Below are 26,382 nucleotides of genomic sequence, written 5' to 3' on the forward strand. Positions count from 1 at the left end.
AAAGATACAAACACAACTTGAATGCAAATTTTATTTGTTTTATTTTTTGCCATATCCTCCACAAAACAAAACCTTATCTGCAGGTTATCACAAAGCACGAGTCTATCTGGTGGCAGCATACACAACATGTGGCTCCAGCTCTCTCTGTGTTACAGGCCTTCGGTTTCTTTGGACTTTTTTCTGGAAGTTCAGAGCTGCGTAGTTCAGATCGTCTGAGCTCATATTCTGAAAACCAGAATATTTACACAGCTGAGTTTGCTACATATATATCATACATTTGCTGATATGTGGGTTAAACCAAAAATGATTTTACATAAAATGTGATTTTTAGAGTTTAATGCTAAAACACCTAATCTATACTGGAAGAACACCTGTGCTGTTCAGTGTTAAACACAATTCAATTAGATTATACAGGAAAAAAAGAGTTTAGCTTCAGTAACAAAAGCCGGAGAATGGAACCAATGTGGCTATCTATCTAGGTAAAGCTGTCTTTTACACAAAAAAAAAAACATTTTCAGAGAAGAAAACAAAAATCTTCAGAAGAAGGAGACATGTAATTCTACAGTCACCATGGCCTTGACAAACTCTTAGACACTTCTCTTTCCAACATTAATATATCAGGACATATTGGTTGCACATTCTGAGTAAAAAGAAAACAAGAGTAACAACAAAAAAATAAATAAACATTTACCTTGTTGCTTTTTGGTTCTTGTTCTGCCACTAAATACCAAATACAAACGTGTCATTAGTTCATTATTACCAGCGTACAAGAGGAGGTACAAGATTTACATGCCAAAAGGAGGTGAAACAAATTAAAGCCATGTGTACCTTTTTGAAGTTTCCAGATTTTTAAAACCAGAATAATAACCACTATAGTGAGTAAACCAGCCAGACCACCCAGGATGGTGCTTATCAGGTCTGTCATTCTCTCAGACTCTTCTGCAAAACACAAATCAAAACAAAAACGCATCAGTCCACTTTAGTCAGATTGATTGAAACATAATATTGATATTAACTATGAGCACAATGAAAAGCTAAATTTTAGAAGCCATAAAATATTTTACTTTCAGTCTTAAAATCCTCTTCTTCATTGGTTTCACCGCCTGTAAAGAAACATGGCTATTATAATATTTTGTGATTTCCTTTTTGTCTGTGAGCTGATTTTTGATTACGTATGAACATAAAACTAACCTGGAAGACGAAAGTCCTCCCTACAAGCTTACCTTGAATTCTTAACTCGACTGCATTGGAAATGACCGTATGCTTATTCACGTAAAATCCACAGAAATACAGCCCGACATCAGATAAATCCACTTGTGTGATTTTAAGAAACACAGAGGTGTTGTTGGAACTCATATTGAATTTTCCATTTCGAAATCCATCACAGAATGAAGCTTTGCCTTGAGATCCATACATAGCAGCAACACAGCTGGGCTTAGTTCTGTTGATAACTTTGAACCAGTCTGTCTGTGTTGGATGACTCGAAATGTTGGAGCACTTCAACGTGACTTCTTCATCAAGCTGGACCTCCACAGTCTGAAACTCAGAACCTGAGACAAAGATCCAGCCTGGAATGAAAGAACATGATGTTTATGTCTGAGCCAACAGTGTTACAGGTCAACAACATCAACTACATCTGTTTACTGGCTTTTCTCATTCCATTATTTGAGAGTACTGAGGTGCCTGTACTTACTGAGGCTGGAGAGAAATAAAGCTGTGCTCAAGACGAAGCTCCTCATCATGCGTTTAATCCTGTAACTGCATGGATAGTTTGTATCACACAGCTCTTATATGGGGGTTAAGAGGGGCGGGGAGTCTTTTGTTTGTGTGTGTGTGTTATATTTTGTGTTTCATCTTGCCAGTGCCGCCCTATACAATGCAATAGCTTTGCATGTTTTAGCTTAAGCGAATATCCAGTAACATAAAATTTCCACTTTATCATTTTACATTATGTCTGCTTGAGATAAGATTTTCAGAAAGTTTTACAAATACTTAAAAATCCAGTCAGCAGCTTCTGCAGTTAGAAGTATTTATGCGTTTCTAGTCCTTAAAGGTCTAAAAAGAAGCAAGAAGAGGCTGCATTAGTTTTATGCTTGGTGCATTTATTAAGGATCCCATTTATCATGTATTATAATGTATTATAATCCAAACTTCAGCTCTAAATTTGCTTAGTTTTATTGTCAGTAGTGGTGTTTGATCTAGTGACACAGGACATTTTCACATTTCTCTACTACATGCTGCTCCTTTCATCTGACAAAATGACAAATGAGCTTATGTAATGGTGAGGAGCCATTGCCTATCTGTCCAAAACTTACACTGGACACTACAAAATGTACATAAGTATTCAAAATAGAAAATATGAAATGTACACAAGTATTCACGACCTTTCCTCAGTACTTGAAGGACTTTTGGCAAGCTCAAGCTGCATCAGATTGGACGGGGAGGATTGTGCACAGCTATTTTCAGATCTCTCCAAAGACATTCGGTGGAGTTCAAGTCTGGGCTCTGGCTGGGCTACTCAAAGACATTCACAGAGTGGTCCAGAAGCCACTGCTTTCTTGTCTTGGATTTCTGCTCAAGTTTTTTGGCCTGTTGGAAGATGAGCCTTTGCTCCAGTCCGAGGACCACAGTGCTCTATAGCAAGTTAATATCAATGATGACTTTGTACATTGCTGCATTTATCTTTCCCTCGACCTTGACAAGTCCCCCAGTTCCCACAACATAATGTTGCCACCACCATGCTTCATTGTAGGGATAGTATTGCCCAGCTGTGCCTGGTTTCCTCCAGATATAACCCTTAGCATTCAGGCCAAAGAGTTCAATTCTTGTTTCATCAGACCAGAGAATTTTGTTTCTCAGGTTGTGGGAGTCCTTCAGGTGTCTGTTGGCAAACTTTTGGCAGGCTGTCATGTGCTTTTTCCTGAGGAGTGGCTTCCATCTGGTCACTATCATACAGGCCTAATTGCTGGAGTGCTGCAGAAATAGTTGTTCTTCTGGAAAGGTCTCCTCTCTTTACAGAGAAATCCCAGAGTGACCATCAGGTTCTTGGTCACCTCCCTGAGTAATAACGTTCTACAGCGATTCATCATGTTGGCAATATCTGATAGAATCGGTGGAAACAGGATGGAGCTAAGCATCCTTGTAGCATTATTCTCAAAAAGACTTGTGGCTGTAATTGCTGTCAAAGGTCCTTCAACAAAGAATGGAGCAAAGGCTATAAATTCTTATGTATATGTTATCCTTGACCTAGCCTTGACCCAATATTGGTCATGTGAAGCATCACATAAGCCAAGATGAGAAAAAAGGCAATTACCATCACTCATGGTCAAGGGTGAAACGTCTGTGAGACCTTGTGCCACCTCATCATGTGACTTGTTAAAGTTACTGGAGGCGAGATATGAAGAAGAGGTTGAAGTTGAAGGGAAGGGATCATAAGACTGCATTGTAAGTGGCTGACAGCTGATGTTGTAAGCCACCACCTCTGTTCAATGATGGGCATTCTTGAAAATATTGCTTTGCATTTTGTACAGATATGACCTTTTTACTCTAGTACCACCATGAATATGACTTTTGTGGTTTTAGTATGTCCTTAACCTGCTGTTTGAGGTCTTAGTTATATAAATACCAGTCCTTTAGTCTATGTTGTTTTTTTGTTCACATTGTGGTGGCACAAAGGAGGATAACCAGTGAAGGTGACTAAGGGATGTTGACAACGCCATCTGGGGAGGGAGTTACACCCCACGAGAGATTTCTATAGCCAGTGTGGATGTTATACTAGCTACCAAAGCCCACGGGCTCATTGTTAGCAAGCAGAGGTGAGGCAGATCAATTTTACAAATCAAAATTCATTGGGAAAAACTACTAAAAGCATAGAACTGTAAAATCAGAGAAGTTCTTAAGGTAGCAAGGCTGAGAATTCCCGGTGTGTACACTCTCATGCATCGGGGGTGTTTTCCACTTCACGTGGCTAGCCCCACAGCCATAGCTGGACTGGCCATCGGGCATACCGGGCATTTGCCCGGTGGGCCGCTGGCGATTTTTGTTTTTATGGGCCGATGGATTTTTTTTTTTTAGGAAGGGTATATATAATGAAAGGTGTTGGATTGGCCAATTGGTCATGATCGACTCTGGGCTGGACCAATTACAGCCAAGGAGGCCGGATGCACCCTCCCCCTTGTTTAGCAATCTTATAGACGAACTAAAGAAAATGGAGAACAAAAAAAGGAAAGGAGGTGTTTATGAAAATATCACTAAATCTGTCATTTATTAATTTTAATATTAATTAATGATCATGTCTCACCTGTAGTGTTCTTGGTCTTAATTTAAGGTTTCTACCATGTGTTGTAGATAGTTCAGGAGGTTAACTCGACCAAGCAGTCTTTTTGTTTCTGCTATGTACTGTTTAAAATCCAGACTAGGGAGGATAGTGTAGGTTTAAGTTTATTAGATTGATACATATATACCAACAAGGCAGTGTACATCAAAGCAGTTGTTTTCATGCAAAGGCTTTATGGTTTTTCCTATAGCGATTGACAGATCACGTGAGTTTAGCGCATTGCATGCCGGGAACTCGTGGCAAAACAATCCAAGTACTGCATCAAATGCAAGCATTTGCAGCACCGCAAAACGTTCATTCTCCGGTTCCAATATCTTCTTGGTTTTTCTTTGCCGCACAAAAAAGGAATGTACAAAACTAAGGAGAACAATGCCGGTCCGTACAAAGACAGACTCGACGAAAAGGCAAAGAAAAGATACGAGGAAAAAATCAAAGGAGTGAGAGGGTCAGACCCTTACGAGCACACAAAGTGGACAAAAGACGTTAGCGTGCTGCCCAACTTTCACCACGCTCAGATTTATAATTATATGGTTCTTGGAGTGAGTGCATACACTCATGAAGTTTTTAGTAACTTCAGGTCACTGCAACAAGCCCAGGTACAGTTTACCGACGGATGGGTACAGGACCTTGAAATGCACCATGTAGAACGAAAGACCATCGTACAAACAATGGTAAGTTTACCAGTCTCACAAATCGTCTTCATGAATACACATTCGTTAACCGTTCATTAATATAACCTTTGAGCTCAACGGTAATTAATTAGTAGTGGAAATAATTTCTGGTAGGCATTACAGAAATGTAGCAGTGACAATAATATTGTATGCTGTAATCGCACTGGACAATTAGTGATACAAAACAACTGTTTTATCCTGTGAATAAACGTATATGTTTTTGTCAATGTACCGTGGTAATAACAGAAGCGAAACGCAATATTGTGTCAGGACAATTCACTATTTATGCACAATAAATAAAGGAGCATAGCGCGACAATTTCTGTTCAGCGCCAGACTTGCTTGTAACCTATATCACCAATTATGTTAAGAAAAATGACGTATTAACTACTACAAAACACTGACCTTTGTGGGAATGCTTGGAGCAGACTAACATGTGAGCTGGAGTGTTCTGAGACGTTATATTTGGTATATCCAGACCATCCGTCGGCTCTTACTTCGGAAACATAGCTTAAAAAATTTCTCTTCAACGACATCCGATAAAAAAAAAACGATCTCTTTACCCGTCGGCTTCCCGTGGCTGTCATGCGACCGGCTATTGCAGTTAATAATACAACAGCTTCTTGCCATTTTTTGGGTTTCTTTTTATCGCTGTGTAACTGAGTTCAATTGAAAGCCTGCGTGCGCTAGTACCTCTTGCCACAAGTTCCCAGAATCCTTTGCGGTTTTACCCCTGAATGACGTCATATTTTCAATCTCTATCCTGGTGGGCCGGTCTCTAGTCAAAATGCCCGGGCCGATTTTTTGTCCCAGTCCAGCCCTGCCCACAGCAAGCGGCCGTACCTCCACTAAAGCAACAAAACAACAAAACACATAAAACATTAAACAAGTCAGTAAAAGAGATAAATGAAACAAATACACCCTAAGATACAGTTCTTTATAAAAGCATGATTAAAATATATCAAACAATTCAGACTAAAAGACAATGAAACCAGAAGTCAGTCAAGGCCAGTCCATAAACGTTTATAAAATGACAACAAGACTACAACAAGACTACACAAGACAGCAACAGTGGCACAATCCACTCTCTAAAGGGCAATACTAAAATGAGTAGCTTTCCTGAAGAAACCAAACTGCTCTCGGCCACCTTGGATGTGAAAAGAATGCCAAATGCTCCATGTGGTAGTGAAGTGCAGCTGTTTCTTATAAGGCCTCTAATTATCAGCTGGGAAGGTGTGGATGTTAGCGCTGCATTTGTGGACATCATGTAAAAGCCTACCCAATATCTACTTCACTACAACAAGCTAAACAATTTCAGTAAATATTAAAATATTCAGATCTTGACCAGACTATGGACAAAGGTCTTCACTTTGTTTAAGTTCGAAGCATAAATACTTTTCATGTTTACCTTCACACAAGTAATGTGACAATGAGTGAAGTGATTTACCATTGTCAGATGAGACTGGTATATCCTTTAAAGGGATGTGTGTTTGTGGTTTCTGGTGAATATGTTATTTTTGGGTCACATAGTATTTGCACATAGTCACTTCTGGGCACTGGAATATTCTGTGATTATTTTATAGTATTTAAGATGTATAAATATAGCCGCTGGTTTTAATAGATCACATTAATTTTGCTTTTATACTTTTTTTAAAGCATTTCTTACTATCGAAGCCTCATGATTGTCACCTCAGTTGCGCCCAGACCACACGTTGCTGTTTCTTCCTGTCAGACGTCAGACTGACATATGTATGTCACTCCACCCACAGCAGACCATTAGATTCTCCCACGAGGAAGTCAACAGACATCACTCTCATTTCTGACTCACTCACTATAATCACTCAAAGCTTTTTTTTATTGTATTTTTTAATCTCAAAAAATCACCTGAAAATAACAAAAAAGCAGAGGATGCAAACATGGACTGGATGCACATTTATTTAGTTACTTTGCAAGACATTTATGTGAACCACAACACATACAAACAAAAAGAAAAAAGTCATCAGAAAATTAACAGGAATAAGTTATATTCTGTTAAGAGCTGGAGCTCCAGGCGCTTCCTCAGTCTATCTTGTAGCAGCATACACAACATGAGGCTCCAGCTCTCTCTGCGCCACAGGCCTGCAGCTTCTTTTGGTTTTTTTCTGGAAATTCAGAGCTGCGTAGTTCAGATTGTCTGAAGTCATGTTCTGAAAATCAGGATATTTAGTTAAACACTGCATGAGACAACCAAGGTGGATTTATGGGTTATGTGAGTTTCAGAGTGAGATTTTTAGAGGTAAATATAAATATAAATGAGAAACCACATATACAGTACAAATTATTTTCTTTCTTTTTTTTGACGCATTCTACACTTTGCAACTATAATTCAAAAACTGCACACAGCTTGGTGGTATAGATATCGCACACAGCAGACACTCAGGTTTTGATAGAAAAAGGGAAAAAAAGTCCTTTTGGAAAAATCAACGTGTTTAAACAGTTTCACAGTGTCATAAGGACCAACTCTTCACAGTGAACGCTTCAGCTAGCATTTTACCCACATTACATTTTAGAGTTATAATTTGAGTTGCAAACTATAGATTTTGTCTGTTTTTAAAAAACGTTTTTAAACTTTTTATTTAGTCTAGATGAACTGTTACTAAATAATTTTCCTGTTGGAGTTATTAAGTTTTTCTTTGGTTCTGATATTATTTAAAGTTAAAGAAAATAAAAGATTACAATTGCTTGCCTGAATTTACTCTATGATGCAACAGGCCGAGGCTATTCACAGAGTAAATATGCATTTCAACGAAGCTTTTGAATCACAGAAAACAGTTGTCAGTTTAAAAAAAAAGAAGAAAAACTAAAAAAAAAATTTGTTTACCTTGTTATTTTCTTTTTGCTCTCCAGCAGCTAAATGGAAATACCGAAAATTATTCCTTGTTACTAACAACCAAATACATTGTTTTGGACAGATTAATCAGTTTAGAAGATGAGGGAAATAATTTGTAAGTAACCTCACCTTTTTGAGATTTCCAGATTTTTAGAACCAGAATAACGACCACTAAAGTGAGCAGACCTGTCAGACCTCCAAGAGCGATGATTGCGTGGTTTGTCATTCCACTGGACTCGTCTACAAAAATAATTACATAAAAACATAATTTTTAAATCATCCTGATTGCTTTAGATGTACTATTGATGATAGTGAAGTAACTACATGGAAACTGAAAAACATCTTTTGAAACACCTCCAAAAGTTGAATCTGTTCATCTGGACGTAGCGTTTCTCCCACAAATCGCTACGTCCAGATGAACAGATTCAACTTTTGGAGATTTACTTTCCTGGATGATTGAGAATGCATCAAGACATCTTTTGAAACAAAAAAATCAATCTTACGATCAGTCTTATTAAAATCCTCCTCTTCTCTGGGTTCATTGTCTGTAAAGAATCATCGTTATCATAACATTTTGTGATTGCGTGACACATTTTCATGCTAAAGATTATGAAGACACAAAAAATATCTAAGTCATGAACGAAAGCTTACCTTGAATTCTTAACTCAACTGCATTGGAAATGACTGTGTGCCCACTGATGTAAAATCCACAGAAATACAGCCCAGCATCAGATAAATCCACTCGCTTGATTTGAAGGAAGACAAAAGAGACGTTGGAACTCATATTAAAATTTCTGTTTCTAAATCCATGACAGAACGAAGCTTCGCTGTCCGATCCATACATAGAAGAAACACAGCTGGGCTTAGTTTGATTGACCACTCTGAACCAGTCTGTCTGCGTTGGATAGGTGGAAATGTTGGAACATTGCAGTGTGACCTCTTCCCCGTGCTGGACCTCCACAGTCTGAAACTCAGTAGCTGAGATCCAGCCTGAAACAAAAAAACAGATACAAAATAACACTTATTTATGTAATGGACAGATAGAATTACATTACTTTAACAGTAAATCTGATTTTTCTTTCAAATATAGAGAATAATGATATACTGTACTTACTGCGGCTGCAGAAAACCACTGCTGTTATTAAAGTGAACCTCCTCATTCTGCGTGTAACCGTCTTACAGTCAGGAAACTTTATGTTCTGTAGGGGGGTTTCATTTCATTAGAAAGGGGTGTGGTATTGAGTACATCATGCCAGAAGATTTGAATCTACACAGCCTATTTTCATCAGTACCGCTTAAAATGTCAGCCAGCAATTCATTCACACTCGTGCAGGTTTACAGAAGAGTTATCGACGCCTTGTGTGCAAGTAACAGCACACCAGAAAGTGAGACAATAAACATGAATCTGGTGCTGTGCTTTATTGGCAAGAGAAGTTGTTTTGAAGGTATGTAAGACTGTTATTTAGGTACTCCCCCCACGCGCTAAGAAACCAGCTGATTCCACTTATGTCCAACTGCAAATAGTCTCTTCTGCTTCTTATTGCAGCCCATGACCATCTGTTTTGTCCTCATAAAGATTCAGGTTATCCATTCTGTGCTACACAAGTAGATGATAATACTTCCTCTTTCTGTTTACTGCTGATCATTATCAAACTTACCAAAGCTGCATAGTGTCAATAGTACTCAACTATGTAGCCTTTTTGGGATACCAGTGCCCAGTATGGAGGGGGTCAAAGGTGTACAGCCACAAACGCTCTGAGGCACCAATGTTTATTCAATATTTGTTAGTAAGAACACTTTTTAATAGTTCATTCTGTTCTATCTTGTGTTTCATAAACACAAAGTCTTCCAACATGTTCTTTTTTCAGCTCTTTTTTAATGTAGTTATCACAACTTCTGTTTCCTTGTCATGTCTAAGTTATATCACTTAACTAAACAGTGGATGTATAAAAAACACTGAACCCTCTATCTGATGTGTGTGTTTGAATGGGAGACTGACCAGGAATTGCATGTTAATGAGGCCAGTAAGTTACGTTACGTGCTTTCATGAAAAAATGACAAATTTATTATCAGTTATATTAAAAACAAATTATTATGCTCACTTCTAGCTCTGGTATTTTATTCTTTAATACAAAATAATCTGTATTTATCTTTTACTGGGTCTGATAGGCCCTTGGTTCATCCACCGTCTGAAATGAGTCTGCAAATTTTCTTGGGAGTGGCTGCCTTTTCTAAACAGAAAACTGACCTGAATGTGGGGCTTCTGTTCTTTTAGGGAGATCGGTTCTCGCTCACAGGTAGAAAACACTGGAGTGGAAGGAGCATTTTTACATTCAGTAATCTCATTTTATGAAACTTTGGATTTGTTTGAAATGAGCATTCATATAGAACATATAATGCTATATACATGGAAGAAAATGGGCAAAGGGTTTATAGGCCTAGTTGAATATATGCAAATTTAGGTCTGTTAGAAAATCAGACAGTTTATATCACAAATAGCTCTGATCGTGGATGCAGCTTCTAATACTCTATAAGACCTCCAAGAGTCTTCTTTGTCAGCTGATCCTTTGAGATCATAGTCTGCCTCTATGAGTCAATCTCAGCAACACGACCACCTGACTCACCACACATTTCAGCTTGTTAGCTCTAGGAGGCACTCCAGATCTCTGTATACTTAAGAAGAGCTGAATTCCACTGCAGTAAATATTTAGCCAGTTTTACTGATGTTTTGAACAGTTTGAACAACTTTTCACTAGGACATCATTCTTTTTGGTCTGAAAAGAACTTTGAATTTGCTCTCTGTGTCAAGTTCAATTAAACTGCATATAACTACATATAACTGACAAACAATATTAAATGTTTAGTAAACAAATGACTTCATGAGGACTTAAATATAAATTTGTTTCTCAAATATGTGTTTTGTCTCATATACATAGTTACAATCAGGTATTACAAAAAAGACTTCCACATATTTATTTTATTATTATTATTGTTTTTTAAAAATAGATAATATAACTGCATGACTATTTAAAAAATGTAGAAATGTAGAATATTCTGTATTTGACATGTGTGGCATTGCTGTAAAACGGATTTATTTTTCTGTGACACTGAGACGGAAGTTTAAAACAACACACGGGGTGACCCTTTTAAGAACCAATCAAGAGTAACCCAGATTTCATGCTGTTGGCTGCTCTTTTCCTCCAAATCTTCAGTTGACAAGACCTCTTAAAAGATGCATCTCTGTATCACCCTCTGTGGGATATGTAAGTGTCTCGGTAGAAGATTCATGTATATTCAGGTAGGGTTATATTTTCATACCTGATTATGCTTTTTTAACAATGTGTATTTTTCTGACACAGTTCATCTGTCAGCTGTGATCCAGTCAGCTACAGTCAAGCAGGACACTGGGGTGAGATTTGCTGCTATTGGGGACAACGTGACTTTGCAGTGCTTTTATGAAAGCCAAGTGGCGATGCACTTCTCCTGGTACCGACAATTCTTAGGAAGCCAACCTAAGCTCCTCTCTACAATTTACAAATATGATAAGCCATCTGAAGTCCTCCACACATTGGAAAAGAACCCTCGTTTCTCTGTGGAAAGGAAGGAAGGGACCAATCATCTGCAAATCTCTGGTGTCCACCTCTCAGATTCAGCTACATACTACTGCGGGAGCTCACACTCCAACATGGTGGAATTTGGAGAAGGGATCTTTCTGAGTGTTCGAGGTATTTTGCTTCTATTTTTCATGAACACCTTTTATTCCATGTTCCTTTAGCATTCCCATGCTTAGAGTCTAGGGCCGATGTGCCAGGTCCCCCAGTCACTCCCTCCAGCTCTTCCAAGGGGACACTGGGGCCTTCACAAACCAGACAAAAGATTTACTCTTTCCATTGAGTCTTTGGTCTGCCTTATCTGAATGACCTCAACTGGCTGCCTTTTTTATTTTCTTTTTTGAAAATCCTTGCCATCCAAAACAATTCGTGTTTTATTGTCTAAATATTATAACTGGTAAATGGACCGGTTCTTATATGGAGCTTTTCTACTGTAACTGAGCACTCAAATCGCTTTAAATCAGCAGTCCCCAACCTTTTTTTGTGCACGGACTGGTTTATGTCCGACAATGTTTTCACAGACCAGCCTATAAGGTGGTGCAGATAAATACAACAAAATAAAACCAGTACCGGTACCAAAAAAAAAAAGAATATTTATTCATAACACACGGGAAAAGACCCAGGAAAACCAAGTTAATGATAAAAACCCAAAAAACCCCTGAAAACCATAAATTTCACACACGAGCCTCAACTCTCACAGCCCGGTACCGAACAGCTTACGGACCGCTACCGGTCTGTGGCCCGGGGGTTGGGGACCGCTGCTTTAAACAACTTGCCTCGTTCAGAAATTCACACATGCACAATTTTTGCTGTAAGTGCATTCTATCTATCATTTGCTCCATCAGAGAGCAACTGTAATATAAACCAGATTAGATGTTGGTTAATATTGAATAATGATTAATAATGATTATTATGGTGAGTTTTTATTTTCAGGTATATAAACATGGGATATTTCATCTTATATATCACCTTATATGAATGTGAGTGTGAATGGTTGACAATCATTCTGCATTTACCATAAAAAACACTGGTTCAAATATTTACTTCTCCTTTCCCTGTTTATTCTTCATCTACCTTTCTGTTTACTTACTGCTTTATTTTCAAAACTAGTCACTGATGTGGATTTTTATATTTCTACTTACCTCCTTTGTTTTTTCTCCTCTCCGCTTATTATTTTTTTTATTTGGGTTCACCTTTGCCTTATCAGCCTTTTTCTATTCAGTCTAGCCTAATGTGCATTTGGTTTATTTTTTTTTATTTTCATCTAGCCAGTTAGCGAGTATATTTTTTACCTGCCGTTATTGTGCATTTTATTGTTTTTTGTTTATTTTGCAGTGTCCTTTTCTTTGAAACCCTGCTAATGTTTTGTTGGTGTAGATTGGAAAGATCATCAACAGTATGCTCATTAATACATGCATATACATTCAAGATCTACAAAAAATGACACATAAAGCTACTTTCTCAATTTTTTTTACTTTTTTTCAGGAGCTAATCACCAGACAATTGACCAAGAACCAGCATCCATGACCATCCAAGTTGGCGACTCAGTGACGTTCAACTGTACAGTACACACTGGAACCTGTGATGAAGAACATAGTGTCTACTGGTTTAGACACGGATCCCACCCAGGAATTGTTCACACACATATAAACACAAGTAAACCCGTCTCTGTGAAGTCTCCTTCACAGAGCTGTGTGTACCATTTGCATAAAATGAACCTTAGTTCCTTTGATACTGGAACCTATTACTGTGCAGTGTCCTCCTGTGGGGAGATACTGTTTGGTAATGGAAGCAAGCTTATCATCAGAGATGATGTTAAAGACCGAGATGCTGAGGTAAAAATTTTGGTGTGGCTCTCTATCATTAGAGCCGGGATTCTCTTGTTCTTTCTACCCTCATGTATTTGTGTATTTGTCAGAAAAAGCTGTTAATTCAGCAAACTTGTGTTACGCAAAACTTAAACACAAGTTTATTTGTTCAAGAAGAAAACAGATTAAGAGATGAACGGGTATCAGCATGTTCATGTACTCATCCAGTCACTATATTTGTTTTAATACCTTTTTAAATGATAATATCTCTTTTGTTGTTGTTTTTTATGTAATCCTGAATTTGAAAGAGTAGCAAAATCAAATTTCACATTTTAATATTTTTACCATTCAGTGGTATTTAATTCTTGTAATACGATGCCATAAAAATAAACAAACAAACAAAATAAAACAAAAGACTATAATTTAAAAGAAATTACATGTTTACAGATATTAATTCTGAATAAGATGAAAGAAAATCTAAATTATCCACATTTTGTGTAAAATAACATGAAAAAAGTGAAACAGAGTTGCCATAAAAATGTTTCTTCCTCTCAGAACAGACTAATAAAGCTGTTGTAAATTTTTAATTTTAGAATATAAGTTTATTACTGTAAAGCCTTTTTAAAAATTGGATGCAATTAGTAACACCCACCCAGACACAGGGCATTTTAAAATCTGTATTATAGATTTCATACATTCTTTGTCATAATGATTGATTACATTTTCACATTGTGTTAGAGTTTGCTCATGTTTCATTTATATTCATTTTTTACATGACTGTATAAGTGCTCTGCAGTGTGTAGTTAGTTTGTTGACCATCCCTGTCTATACACATATAGTTGTAACTGGAGTGATAATATGTTTGTTGTTTAATAATTGTCAAAAATAAAGAAGAATCAAGAAACATGAAATTTCTTGTTTGACTTGTTTCTTTTAGTAAATGAATTTAACCTCCTTCGTTCCTAATTCACAAACCATAAGCATGCACACACACACACCTACACACACACACACACACACACACACATGCACATACACACACATAGCAAAATAATGCAAAGAACCAAATTTTTAAGACTGAGAATCCTTTGCAAACACTAATAGTTAATTAGTAATCAGTAAGTTTCTAAGCAAAAACTTACTTTTCTTTACTCGTTGTCTAAGAGGGGGAGATGTCATTGTATTGCATATCATGCTGAAAACCACCGATATGTAAGAATAGAGTGGATGTGGAGCTTGAAACAGGCACATAACGTTTTGACCTGGACTATGATAAGATCACTACAGTACTACCATTATTTTTTTATATGTAGCGAACAAAAAACTGATGACGACATAACATATAGAAATGAGACTGATACCTAAATTCATTATACATCGTAAATGCATAAACAAAGTACAGTAGCACCTTATATTTTCAGATACAAGCATGATGTTAAATAGGATCTTGCTGATGCTTCTGTAAGAAGCTTTCCAAGTCACAGTGATACAAATCCAACCTTTTTTTTCCTGGTTTATTTCGATTCAGGTCTTTCAGTCTCTTTGGCAGACCCTGACATCAGAATAAACCACTGTGTCCTGACTGTTTTTCACTGGAGATCTGCAGGCGGAAATTCTGGGAGCAGAAGACACTGAAGCATAGATGACTCCAGATCTACTCTGAAAAAACATGAAATTTATATAGATACGTCACACATGTTCTGACTGCTTGGACAAAGAGAGACAACAGCTCACATTTTATTTTATGAGCTATGAAGTAAAGCGCCATTGGTTCTCATCTAGTTATAGTTCAAATAAAATGTCAACACTTTTATGCTTGAAATCCCCTGTCTGTAATAGCATAGCAGTAAGTCTATTTATTCCCAAATAGTTAACATATTGCACTATAAAGCCAGTATTTACGTTGTTTTTGATTATGTAAAAGGGCTGAAAACTATGACCACAAATCTGGCACAATGCTCACAACATTTTTCAAATTCTTATCTCTGAGGTTGCATTTCCCAAAATAGCTGATGCATGCAAACAGGAGCAAACAGGAATTTCTTTGCAGCAGTAACACTAAATAAAGTCAGCAGTGTAATGCATATGCATGTATAGATAGGTGGCAGTGTATGTAGAAAGCAAAATCAAGAAAGCCAAAGAGCATGCTGTAGGTGTGTTTGAGAGTCATAGAGACAAGCAGCAGGAGGGAGGGAGCTAAGCACACCAAGCCCACACCAAACCAGTGAAGCTCATGCAGCCAATGAATCTTCAGTTAGCTCCTGCATGACAAAATATAGCACAAAACAAAACAAAAGAGAGCCACCTAGTGCCAGAATGATCTTGAGATAATAACGTGCAAAGAGGTGTACCTCTCTCACAACCTTTAAATCATGTTTCAAAATGCCAATTTTCTTTGTATGAGAATAAACCATTGCAATGATTGTAATACACTGTCTACTAGGGAATAATCTTCCACCTTACAAAGCAGGAAATATAAGCCCTGTCTTCCTGACAAGAAATTTAAAGCTTTATGATCTGAAAATCTCAATCTCAAGAGATTAACTTGATTGACAGAGTCTGTAAAGACATTTAGAATAAAGCCTTAACAGACACACAAAAGTCCACCATTCTGAGAAAGTTTCTAAAAACTTGGATGACTCCAGTTTCCATGATGTCAAGGAATCATGTTTGTTACTGCTGATGATTTATTCATCATCACTGAATTAACGATTTTGAGTGATTTCAGGGATTTTGGAGATTAACTACAGTTTTTAGTTAAGTGTTTTGGTAAATGCACTTGGACCTCTTATTTAAAGGCTAAATCTAACACGTTTATACTGAGTATAGTATATTTTGGATCTAATCATTGGTATATGCAGTTTGCATTTAGGTTGTAAGGTTTCTACCCTAGTGTGGAAAGAATAATACGAGCTTTTTAAGAAAACTTTAGGGTATAAAACTTGCAGAATAAACAAAGGACAAAAGATACAAAAAACATTCATGCAATACTTGGCTGTCTTGTGGAGATCCATCAGATTCTGATGGTACTGTAAACAAAGATGTAGACAATCAGTGGTAGTTACTGTATATATTTGAAATGTGAACATATGGAATGAAAGCATTATGTACTATAAAGTAACATTTAGCCTTTCAGCTGGATAGATAAAGAGAGAGACCGTTCAGTATAAAGTATAATTTTACATACTTTTCAGGTCTTTTCTGTGATTCTTCCAATGTGCCCATGCAAGTAGAAGAGTCGCTATCCCAAGGATAATATTTGAAAGCATCAATGCAATAAAAGCAGGGCTGATATCATGTAATTTGGTGACACGAGCATCTCATTAATGAGAGAAGAATAAAGAAGAAATAAATAATTACATTTACATTACATCAGCTTAGGTATGATACAAACATGCACATCTTACTGCGAATTTTGATTGTGGTCCCATTTCCAAACATTGCATGTCCACATGAAGTCACAGCACAATAGTAGGTCCCAGCATCGTCCAAGGTGAGGTTCCATATGAAGAGGTTATACACGCAGATCATTTCTCCACTTTCAGCCATCTGACATGTGTTCTCATTTCCTGATGAATAAATCATCTCTGGAGCAGAATTCTCAGAATTTTTCATCCATGTGATACTAGTATGTTCTGGTGCACACTGAGCAGAGTGAACTGAACAGCTGAGAGTCACAGAGTCTGCTAACTGCACTGTCTGGGACTCTGACTGATGGATGACAGCGTCACTGATCAGGTTTGTACCTTGGAAAAGAAACCGTTGACCCAGTTATTAGCTTTGTAGTCAATTTGAGAGAAAGAAAAAAAGATAAATGAATGAATAAAAACTTTTGAAATGTAAACACTTATACCTTTAATCAGGAGAAAGGTTCCTTGTCCAAATTCACACTTATTTAGTGTTAACACTCCACAGTAGTACGTACCAGTGTCCTCCTGTATAGTCTTGGATATGGTCAGATGACTCTTGAAGCTTTCAGCTTTTACTAAAAAATGCTGAGACGGTTCTTTGAATATTGTCAGATTATACAGAGTATCTGTTGAAGCCACTAGCTGCAGTCTTTTGCCAGTGGTCAGTTTGTACCACACTCTCATTCTTGGTGCATCATGTTGAATGTGACACGTGATGCTAACTCTGTCTCCTAGTTTTACTGCTTGAAAGGAAACAGGCTGAGAGATGTCACTTAACAGTGCTTCACCTGAAATAAGCAGAGGAACAAGTAGCATAATAATCTGTTTTCTGTATATAATGCCAAATAAAAAGATATTATCAGTGGACTTTTGTAACTTACACAGAGACCAGAGTTGGAATACATTAAGAATGTAAACCATCATTTTCACTGCTTCAAGCTTCCACACAGCAGATCTGACTTACTCAAATGTCAGTGACAGAACTCATAACAGATTCAGCCTTGCAGGGCTAACCAGTGCGAAACCAAGCCAGATGTGTCCGAGGTCTGATTGGTTCACCAAATTCGTGTAGTCTCACTTTATTGGCTGCTGAGTAAATCAAAGTCCTTTGATCACAACTTTGATGAGATACTGAGGTCAGGAGAAGGCCAGTTCAAGTCGTCCATTGAGTTTATGTCAAGATGAACAAGAAGATGAACAAACTGAAAACGTTTTCATTGTATTTATCATGAAAAGCTTCAGTGTTAGCATTTTGGCAGCCACCAAGTTAGTGTTTTGGGGAAAGAAACCAAAAGGTTCTATATGTTGATGTTGATGTGATACTAACAAGTTTGGATAGCAAGTTGCGTCTATAAGATGTATGGCTGCTAACTATGGACACCGATATCTACACTTTAGCAAATTTTAAAAAGTAAGATTGAATGAAACAAAAACAGAACTCCACTCACCAAAACTGAAAGACTAACTTTCTTTAAGATCTGTATCACGAACAAGCCAGTTACTAAAGGACCATTAGGTACACATAGAAACGTCCACTCCAAACTTACCCACCGTACACCTCCTATCAAGGGGAAGCAGCTGAAAAAACAACACTGTAAGAAGAACTACCTCAAAGCCAACTCTGAAGAACACTTAAAGGTTGGAAAGTCAGATTACGCTGGTAACTAACCAATTACATCATGTTACAATGGATCCAAATACTTTTACTGAATTTTTCCATTTTTGTGTTTTGCACATTATATAGAAGCTAGTTTGTCACATCTATGAAATGCTGGCTTGCTATGCGCCATAATGTTGTCATAATGTTGCTAGGTCATTTAGGATACCGCAGAAAAGGTCAAGAGAAAGCAGAATGACATTATGGCTAAATGGTTTAAATGCATGGTTCTCATAAGCCAGAACTGTGAAGGCTTTTTTTACTCTAATGACTATATACTGCATTCACCTGACTTTTAGCACAGACAACAAATCAACCTCAGCATACTGAGAGCCACAGATGCTGAGACATCCTGCTTAAACCACAAGGCATTTTTACTGTTAACAGCAAAGAGTCTATAAAAGTATCCTGCTTCTATAGTTAGAGTCAACAAGTAGAAAAAACATGTCAAGAATTATTTAGAAGACTTGACCTAATGTATGTTCACACCTTACACGTAATATCTGTGTGACAGAACCTGTTGGCTAACCTCACCAGCGCACAGAGGTTTAGGTGATTTCTTTTTCTTAGAAAAGGTCCACCCATTTGTGGTAAGTGCTTAAATTTGAGCTCCACTTCACCTAGAATTTGTTAGAAACTCTTTCAATAAGCAATGAATCAAATGTCATGAGTTACATTACTTTAATGAACCCTTGTCTTTTAAAAGTTCTTAATAGGATAAATAGTAATCTGTAACATATTGCATATCAAAAGTAACCCTCCTGAAACCTATTATTAAACACCAACCCAAAACACAATCACTGGATACACATGTAGAAACACATGTTTCTACACATGTAGAAATCATGGATATTGTGCAAACAGCTGTCACCATCCTTGTATCTTCTTCTGTGGTTCCCTATTACACGCCCTTCTCTTTTCTTTTTTGAGGGTTTGTTTCTTGTGTTTTTACTTCCTGGCTTTGTTCTTTGGGTTCCCTTTTAAGGTCTATTTTACAAAGAAAGTTTAACATGCACTGTCAGGGCTAGCGAAGCAGACTCAGGCGCAGACCACAAGTTCCTTCAAACCAAAAGTGAATTTATTTACAGTGTCCTCCACAATGAAATATATATACACAATGGTGTCTGGGGAAAAGGGGTCGGGGTTCCAGGGTCCGGGAGTGAAAGGGGCAGGAGTCCAGGGAGGGAAGATTTCCACACAGCTCTCGCGAACACAAACAACTCCTCTTCTTCCCACTACCACTCTTGCTCACGCTTAGTCACAACGCCCAGGGAACGGGTCCAGAGGAAATCTGTACACAGACAGAGAAACAATTAGTCTCCAGGTGCAGGCGTACTCACGAACACAACTTGCAGAGAACAGGACGACTGACGCTGATGGCTCAACGATCCAGCGACGAATAGAGCAGATCCACCATCTTAAGTAGGACTCGTAATCAGCGGCTGGTGTGCTGATTATCCCCAGGTGCGTGGGCCAGGGGCGGGAGCCCTGAGCTCCGCCCCGGCAGGAGAAAGAGAGAGTGGGAGAGGAATGAGAGAGAAAGAGAGAGCAGAGGCGAGAAAGGAGAATAAACAAAACATAGCGCCTGACATAATGTCAGCTGGCGAGGTGCGGGGACCATGACATGCACTGCATCTTTTGCTAATCTTCTTTCATAATTGTAACAGTTTACTTAAAATTCCAAGGAAACTTTCACCAGTGTACTGAAACTGTACCATAATATAATCTTTTATGATTAGCTGATAACCTCTGTGGCCCATTAGCCACTGCTACCCAAGACTCTGTGAAACCAGGCATTTCAAGATGCTTGTCTAAGTGTGGTTGTATATAGACCACTAATTTGCACCTCCTCTTGTCTGCATGTTGAAGTGTCCTTAGAGAAGATACTTATCCTCAGTACCCGCAGGTTGTTTGTACACTTTACTTAAAAGGTCATTTTTAAATCATGTCTTATGTTTGCCGCCTGCCTTGTGGAGTTCATTTGTCATTATAATACAATGTTAGGTCAGTATAACATTATGATGAAGTGCTTCTCTTGCATGGCTCTCATAAACCACACATCAGAGCGCTTTTGTTTTTTGTTTTTTTACATGAGACAACAAATCAACCTCGGGGTTCTGTGAACTACTGATGCTACAACATCCTGGTGAAACCACAGAGTATTTTTTACTGTTAACTCCAAAGAGACTATAGAACAGCATCTCTTCTTTTTGATGGTACACATTATGCCAGTTAAGCAGCACTGAAGCATGGTTGGCTAATTTTGCATGCAGTGTGTTGAGGGGGCAGAATGCACAGCTGTGAATGTGAATCTTCTCTTTCAAATGTTGAGCTTGGTTGTTGACATGCACCATCATCATTCTGTGTTGAAACAGCATTGGTCACTTCATGCAAAACCCCCAAATGCATTTTAAAAGAGCTTTTATTAATAAAGGGCAAACCTTTAATTTATACAATTTCAAACAAATTTAAAGTACATTCTTCTGAAACCTCCAGAGCAACTTAAATAAAGACAGTTTTGGTCCACTTCTTCACCTCTGCTCCTTCACACTGGAGTATACACAATCACTCTGGGTTTGATCTGTTTTTTTTCTTGATCTGTTAGTCTTGTGGTTGCGCAAAGCAGCGTAATGAAGGTTTTCTTTGTATCCGCTGTCTTGATGTAACTGGTGATAAAAAAAGAAAAGAAAAAATGGTCCACCATCATTGTATAAGACGATATAAGACATTATTGTATAAAGAGCTAGACTGCAGCAGCTTACAGGAGAGAAAGAATAAATATGCTATGCTATCATTTTCATTTTCAATTTTTATAGTAGAAAGCAATTCTTACCTCTGTGCTAGTTGTAGAAGTTTCTGAAGGTGTTACAAAAGAAATTAAAACATTATTTTGATTTCAATGGAACAGGACGATGAAAACTTAATGTTGCCTTAAAAGAGTAACACTTACCTGCGCACCGCCTCTGCTGTTTGCTCAGTTTGTACAACGTGAATGCCAGAAAACCAGTCAGGATGGCAGTTAATGCCAAGGCTCCACTGAAGAAATGCACCAAGAGAAGAGATTCTGCTTTTTCTGCAGAGAGCAACAAATATGACCGTGCTTTTAGTCTTTTCTTTTTTCTGGTTTAGGAAAGAAAAGTCTTAAACATTACCTACGTTCAAACAGTACTAACATGCCTGTTTCTACTGGTTGATAGTGGTTGTTGCAAATTGTTGGTCTTAATCATGATTATCACAAAAAGATACCAAATTAAAGAAATTTACTTTAGGCTGATATAGGACAGAATTCCAAAGTATCCATGAAAATGCATTTTACAATTATCTCCAGCTAATACGGACGCAGCAAGTCGGTGAAGTGGTCAGCAGTTATGCCTCACAGTAAGAAATTTAAACCTGCTGATAAGCGGGACCTTTCTGTCTGGAATTTACATGTTCTCCCTGAAGCTGTATGTTTTCCTTTGGTTTCTCTAGAATCCTCAGGCAATTCATTTTTAATGGTTATTCAGTTGTCCACTTTCTGGGGAACTGTCATTGTTTTTAGCTGGGATGATTTGACAGCAAGTCACAATGTTTCCAGCAGCCCCAGTTGGAAAATGTGTTTCTGAAAAATCATTATTATTGATGGTTTGTAGGTATTATATCTAGATCTACTTTTATGCTTTAAGGAATTAATCCTACAAAGTTACTTACCCTTCACTGCAGTCCCACTTCCATATAGTATGTGTCCACATGAGGCCACAGCGCAATAGTGCTGAGAAAGATTCAGGTTCTTCATCGGAAAGTTGTAGACACAGGTGTTACTTTGTGTGTTGGGTTTCCTCTCACAGGGATCATTCCTGCTTCCATTGGTGTAAATGATTCCTGGAAGAGTTGCTTCAGACTTTCTGAACCAGTAAACGCTGTGTTCTCCATCACAGCTTCCAGGTTGTACTGTACAGTTCAGAACCATAGAGTGCACTGGCTGTAGGGTTTCAGATGACAACTGGTAGACTAAAGCTCGGATGTTCTGATCTGAACCCTTTACACTGACAATTGTGCCTTCACAAAATTTAAAGTCATATAAATTGCTCATTACGCAGTAGTAAGTAGCTGAGTCTGAAGTTCTCAAATCTGATATCTTCAGTAAGTTTCCAGTAACCAGTGAAAAACGTGAATTGTTAAAGGGATCGTGAAAAGTACCATTTTGACTGTGCTTGTAGTATGTAGACATCAGCCTGGGTCTATTTCCTAGAGTTTGCTTATACCAGTAAAGCATCACTGCTGATTTGTCTTTACATTGGCATTCCAAAATCAGAGTTTCCCCAACATGGGCTGGTTTAAAATGTAACGCTGTATTTTTCAAGAGCGTTGTATGAGCTGAGGAGAAAATGAGGACACAAATCACATAAATGTGAAAATAAATGTAATATATATCCAAAATATGCATCTTCCACCTTAAGAATTGAACAAGCAAACATGTTTGTTTTAGGTTAAAATGAACAACAAAAAGGTACAAAGCACAACTTACCCATATTTGCCACGAACAGACAGATGAAATACAAAGCACAGGTTGGAGGTGTCATCGTGCAACAAATGCTGTGAGGAATGAACACAATCTGTATACGTTTTCCACTCTTCACAGAGAAGACTGTGTCTGATTGGCCAGTCAGTCTGAAGGTCCTATTTTGGAAACAGTCAAAATAAACTCTCTCCTTAGCAATAGATTGCATGGTTCATATATATATATATATATATATATATATATATATATATATATACATATATATATATATATTTATTTATTTATACAATTCAATTTCTATTTGCAATTCCAACAATATTTCTATCAATTCAATCAAGTCAATTAACTATGATTACATGTATAAAATATAAAACTTTATAAAGTTATATCCAACTTCACAAAAGCTTCAAAAGGTAAGTTTTTGTAATTAAAAAAAACATGGCATTTAACTTTGTTATAAGCCACAAATAAAGGAGAAATGAGGAAATTAAAAAAATTACATCCCTGCTTGGTAATGTTGGTACGGTCTAGCAGCGGGACAAGCAGTGTTTTCACTGAATTGGCATTGTTAGCAGTGTAACTTTAATTTTTACACTTTGTAAAGTTATTTGGTGAATTAGATTAAACCTTAAGGTCAGGCAATATGTTTGACAGCTCTGCACTAGAATAAGAATCACATAGAAATAATATACCATATACCACACAATATACCAAAATATCACAGTGGCCCATAGCGAGGGTGGGAGTAGGAGTCGATGCAACTACTGTTGGTTTGATTAGCTTAGCAGTATCAGAAATGTTGATGATTCAAGAGCAAATTTCTGAAGTAGCTTAGGACATAAATGTCTGTTTTCAAAAAATAGTCACCTGTCATTTTGCAATGGACACATTTCAGTTGGTTATGGTTACACATGATTGAAATGAGACAACTGACATCTGACCCATTTGGATAATCTCAAGAAGCCAGTGCACAATTCAAGCAACGTGGCAACCACTTATAACTAACTGCTATTAGTGATTACCTTGGTAAAGGAACGCCTAAGACTGTTCGCTGGTCGATAGACATCAACAGTATGGTGTGTGTGGTGTCCAACTCTTGGTTTTATTTCATCACTTTATAAACCACTTCACTATAAATTATGTTAAACAGCAGTACATTTAGTGATTAAAACACTGTAAAGTATTTTCCAAAGTAAATAAAGGAACGCTTCAGCTCATGGAAAGCTAAATGTAACATGGTATTTACTTCAATACTGCATCTCCCACCGCATTAAACATGAACGTGCAACTCCGACATTTTCTAAACAGGGTTGTTGCCACTAATGAGGTAACACGCAATACACAAAATGGCTTCTCTTGACTCTTTGCTTCTGTCTGAACTTGAGCACACTGTGGCCTAGAAGCCACAGGCCAGTCTTCCTGTACACAAGCTAGGTCTCAAGTTTCCACCAGTGGAAACCTGTTCTCACCTTATTCACCACAGGACTCAAAACAAGAGTCAACTGCTGTGAGCTGACTACTTTAAAGGTTGCACCCTCCACTCAAGTCACTGGTTACATGAGAGTATTAATAGATCAGAGGGGATTTTTGTGTTTGTCTGTGTCAGCATCTATTTCTCACCATTACCTTACATTGTTTCTACTCAGTGGTTTTGTTTGGTTTTGCTTTTTTTAACCGTAGTAAACGAACTGTACACTAATTTCTTTGTGTTGTGTCATAACTTTTGCAAAGTGTAAAGCCTCCATCGGTCGTGGGAGACTGTTTTCACACATTTACTCCTGTTCACACTTCACCAAACTACATTTAAGGTGTAGTTGAAAAATACTTTCACCGCTGCATTTCATGCTGTTTTGGTTTTGCTTCCTGGAGTTTTAAGATATGCATCTATAACAGACATCATATTTTAAGATGGTCAAAACTTTGTAAAATTGCATTAGATCTTCCACACTACTACAGTGGGGCATAAAAGTACTTAGTCAGCCATCAATTGTGCAAGTTCTCCCACTTAAAACGATGAGCGAGGCCTGTAATTTTCATCATAGATATACCTCAACTCTGAGAGACAGAATTAGAAAAAACCCCTCAGAAAATCACATTGTCCAATTTTTAAAGAATTTATTTGCAAATCAGGGTGGAAAATAAGTATTTGCTCAATAACAAAACTTAATGTCGGTACTTTATTACATACCCTTTAAATGGTTAAATGTTTTCTTTAAGTCTTCAGGTTTTCACACATTGTTGCTGGTATATTGGCCCATTCCTCCATGCAGATCTCCTCTAGAGCAGTAATGTTTTGGGGCTGTCGCTGGACTAGACGGACTTTCAACTCCCTCCAAAGATTTTCTATGGGGTTGAGATCTGGAGACTGACTAGGCAACTCCAGCATCTTAAAATGCTTCTTATGAAGCGACTCCTTTGTTACCCGGGTGGTGTGTTTGGGATCACTGTCATGCTGAAAGACCCAGCCATGTTTCATCTTCAGTGCTCTTGCTGATGGAAGGTTTTCAATCAAAGTCTGACGATCAGAGATGGGCAGTAACGCGTTACTTGTAACGCGTTACTGTAATCTGATTACTTTTTTCAAGTAACGAGTAATGTAAGGGATTACTATTGCAAAAACGGTAATTAGATTACCGTTACTTTCACGTAGGAACGCTGCGTTACTGCGTTACTAAAACCGTGATTTTTTGCGAGAACGTCTCATGACAGTGACGTAAGCGAGTGCGACGTTCGTGACAACAGCTGTGTGCAGATCATAATATATCGAGTGCGGGACAGAGTGTAGCATGCAGCGTTTAAAGCGTGGAAGTACTGACCTTATTTTGAGTTTGATTCTATAAAAAGTGACAAAAACATTAGTGTCCGTTGTGCGTGGGAAGAAAACTTCTTTTTACAGCGAAAAAACCCCTAAACTTCCAAGCAAGCACCGAGTGTACTATGACGTAATGTGAAATTCACAGAGAAACTCGCGGATTCTTCCACTGACCACCGCGGCACACCTGCACCAGGGTAAACCTCCGCCTACCCCAGTCCTGCTTTACAGGTGAAAATAGAGCAACAGGACCGCTGAGTCTTTGATTTTATTTATTTTCTGCTGTGTTTTACTTGCATATATTTGAAAGAGTGAGTGTAAACACAAAAAAATATTTTATTTTATGTGCTGGAATGTGCAGAAAATAGGTTTAAATGTTAAACAAATTTCTTCCAGTCAGAGAATGTTGCATATAATTAAGTTTTTGCTTGATGCATAAAGTTAAAAGATTTAAAGTTAAAAGTTTTAAAAAGAGACGTTTCCATTTGATTACATTTTGTATGATGGATTATGCAGAAAAAGTAGAATTGGGCTGAAAGATCTATTGCTTTATCACCTATTCAGGTTGTAAATTGTGTTTTTAAAAAGTAACTAAGTAACTAAGTAATTAATTACTTTTGAAAATAAGTAATCAGTAAAGTAACGGGATTACTTTTTGGGGGAAGTAATCAGTAATTAGTAACTGATTACTTTTTTCAAGTAACTTGA

The 26,382-nt window shown here is 37.6% G+C and overlaps 5 protein-coding genes across 6 annotated transcripts; 1 reads left to right on the top strand and 4 right to left on the bottom strand.

The window, feature by feature from the left end:
• Positions 1–24: 24 nt before the first annotated feature.
• LOC100707554 (uncharacterized) lies at positions 25–3,995 on the bottom strand. Its single transcript, XM_019349866.2, has 6 exons — positions 1,694–3,995; positions 1,224–1,568; positions 1,065–1,103; positions 829–939; positions 692–720; positions 25–225 (listed from the first exon to the last, which is right to left on the bottom strand). Exons 1-6 carry the CDS (start codon positions 1,740–1,742, stop codon positions 103–105), a joined length of 696 nt encoding a protein of 231 aa, XP_019205411.1. The 5' UTR covers positions 1,743–3,995; the 3' UTR covers positions 25–102.
• A 2,928-nt stretch (positions 3,996–6,923) lies between these two features.
• On the bottom strand, positions 6,924–9,088 carry LOC100695580 (uncharacterized). Its single transcript, XM_003450353.5, has 6 exons — positions 8,990–9,088; positions 8,527–8,865; positions 8,379–8,420; positions 8,005–8,115; positions 7,867–7,895; positions 6,924–7,192 (listed from the first exon to the last, which is right to left on the bottom strand). The coding sequence occupies exons 1-6, from the start codon at positions 9,033–9,035 to the stop codon at positions 7,070–7,072; spliced, it is 690 nt and encodes a 229-aa protein (XP_003450401.1). The 5' UTR covers positions 9,036–9,088; the 3' UTR covers positions 6,924–7,069.
• A 2-nt stretch (positions 9,089–9,090) lies between these two features.
• Positions 9,091–14,205, top strand: LOC100708364 (uncharacterized). Of its 2 annotated transcripts, none has more exons than XM_025899674.1 (3): positions 9,091–9,320; positions 11,235–11,600; positions 12,972–14,205. In XM_025899674.1, the coding sequence occupies exons 1-3, from the start codon at positions 9,125–9,127 to the stop codon at positions 13,415–13,417; spliced, it is 1,008 nt and encodes a 335-aa protein (XP_025755459.1). In that variant the 5' UTR covers positions 9,091–9,124; the 3' UTR covers positions 13,418–14,205. The 2 variants fall into 2 exon arrangements, with proteins under 2 accessions (XP_025755459.1, XP_005455272.1); XM_005455215.3 differs by lacking the exon at positions 9,091–9,320 and adding an exon at positions 10,966–11,138.
• A 101-nt stretch (positions 14,206–14,306) lies between these two features.
• On the bottom strand, positions 14,307–17,646 carry LOC100708640 (uncharacterized). The gene is made up of 6 exons (XM_013274497.2): positions 17,586–17,646; positions 17,148–17,492; positions 16,702–17,040; positions 16,482–16,613; positions 16,286–16,323; positions 14,307–14,953 (listed from the first exon to the last, which is right to left on the bottom strand). The coding sequence occupies exons 1-6, from the start codon at positions 17,626–17,628 to the stop codon at positions 14,828–14,830; spliced, it is 1,023 nt and encodes a 340-aa protein (XP_013129951.2). The 5' UTR covers positions 17,629–17,646; the 3' UTR covers positions 14,307–14,827.
• A 3,119-nt stretch (positions 17,647–20,765) lies between these two features.
• LOC100708910 (uncharacterized) lies at positions 20,766–23,000 on the bottom strand. Its single transcript, XM_003450401.5, has 5 exons — positions 22,869–23,000; positions 22,052–22,717; positions 21,312–21,434; positions 21,195–21,217; positions 20,766–21,027 (listed from the first exon to the last, which is right to left on the bottom strand). Exons 1-5 carry the CDS (start codon positions 22,921–22,923, stop codon positions 20,893–20,895), a joined length of 1,002 nt encoding a protein of 333 aa, XP_003450449.2. The 5' UTR covers positions 22,924–23,000; the 3' UTR covers positions 20,766–20,892.
• Between the last annotated feature and the right edge of the window lie 3,382 nt (positions 23,001–26,382).

This window comes from Oreochromis niloticus, linkage group LG3 (assembly GCF_001858045.2).
Source record: "Oreochromis niloticus isolate F11D_XX linkage group LG3, O_niloticus_UMD_NMBU, whole genome shotgun sequence".
NCBI classification, from domain to species: Eukaryota; Metazoa; Chordata; class Actinopteri; order Cichliformes; family Cichlidae; genus Oreochromis; species Oreochromis niloticus.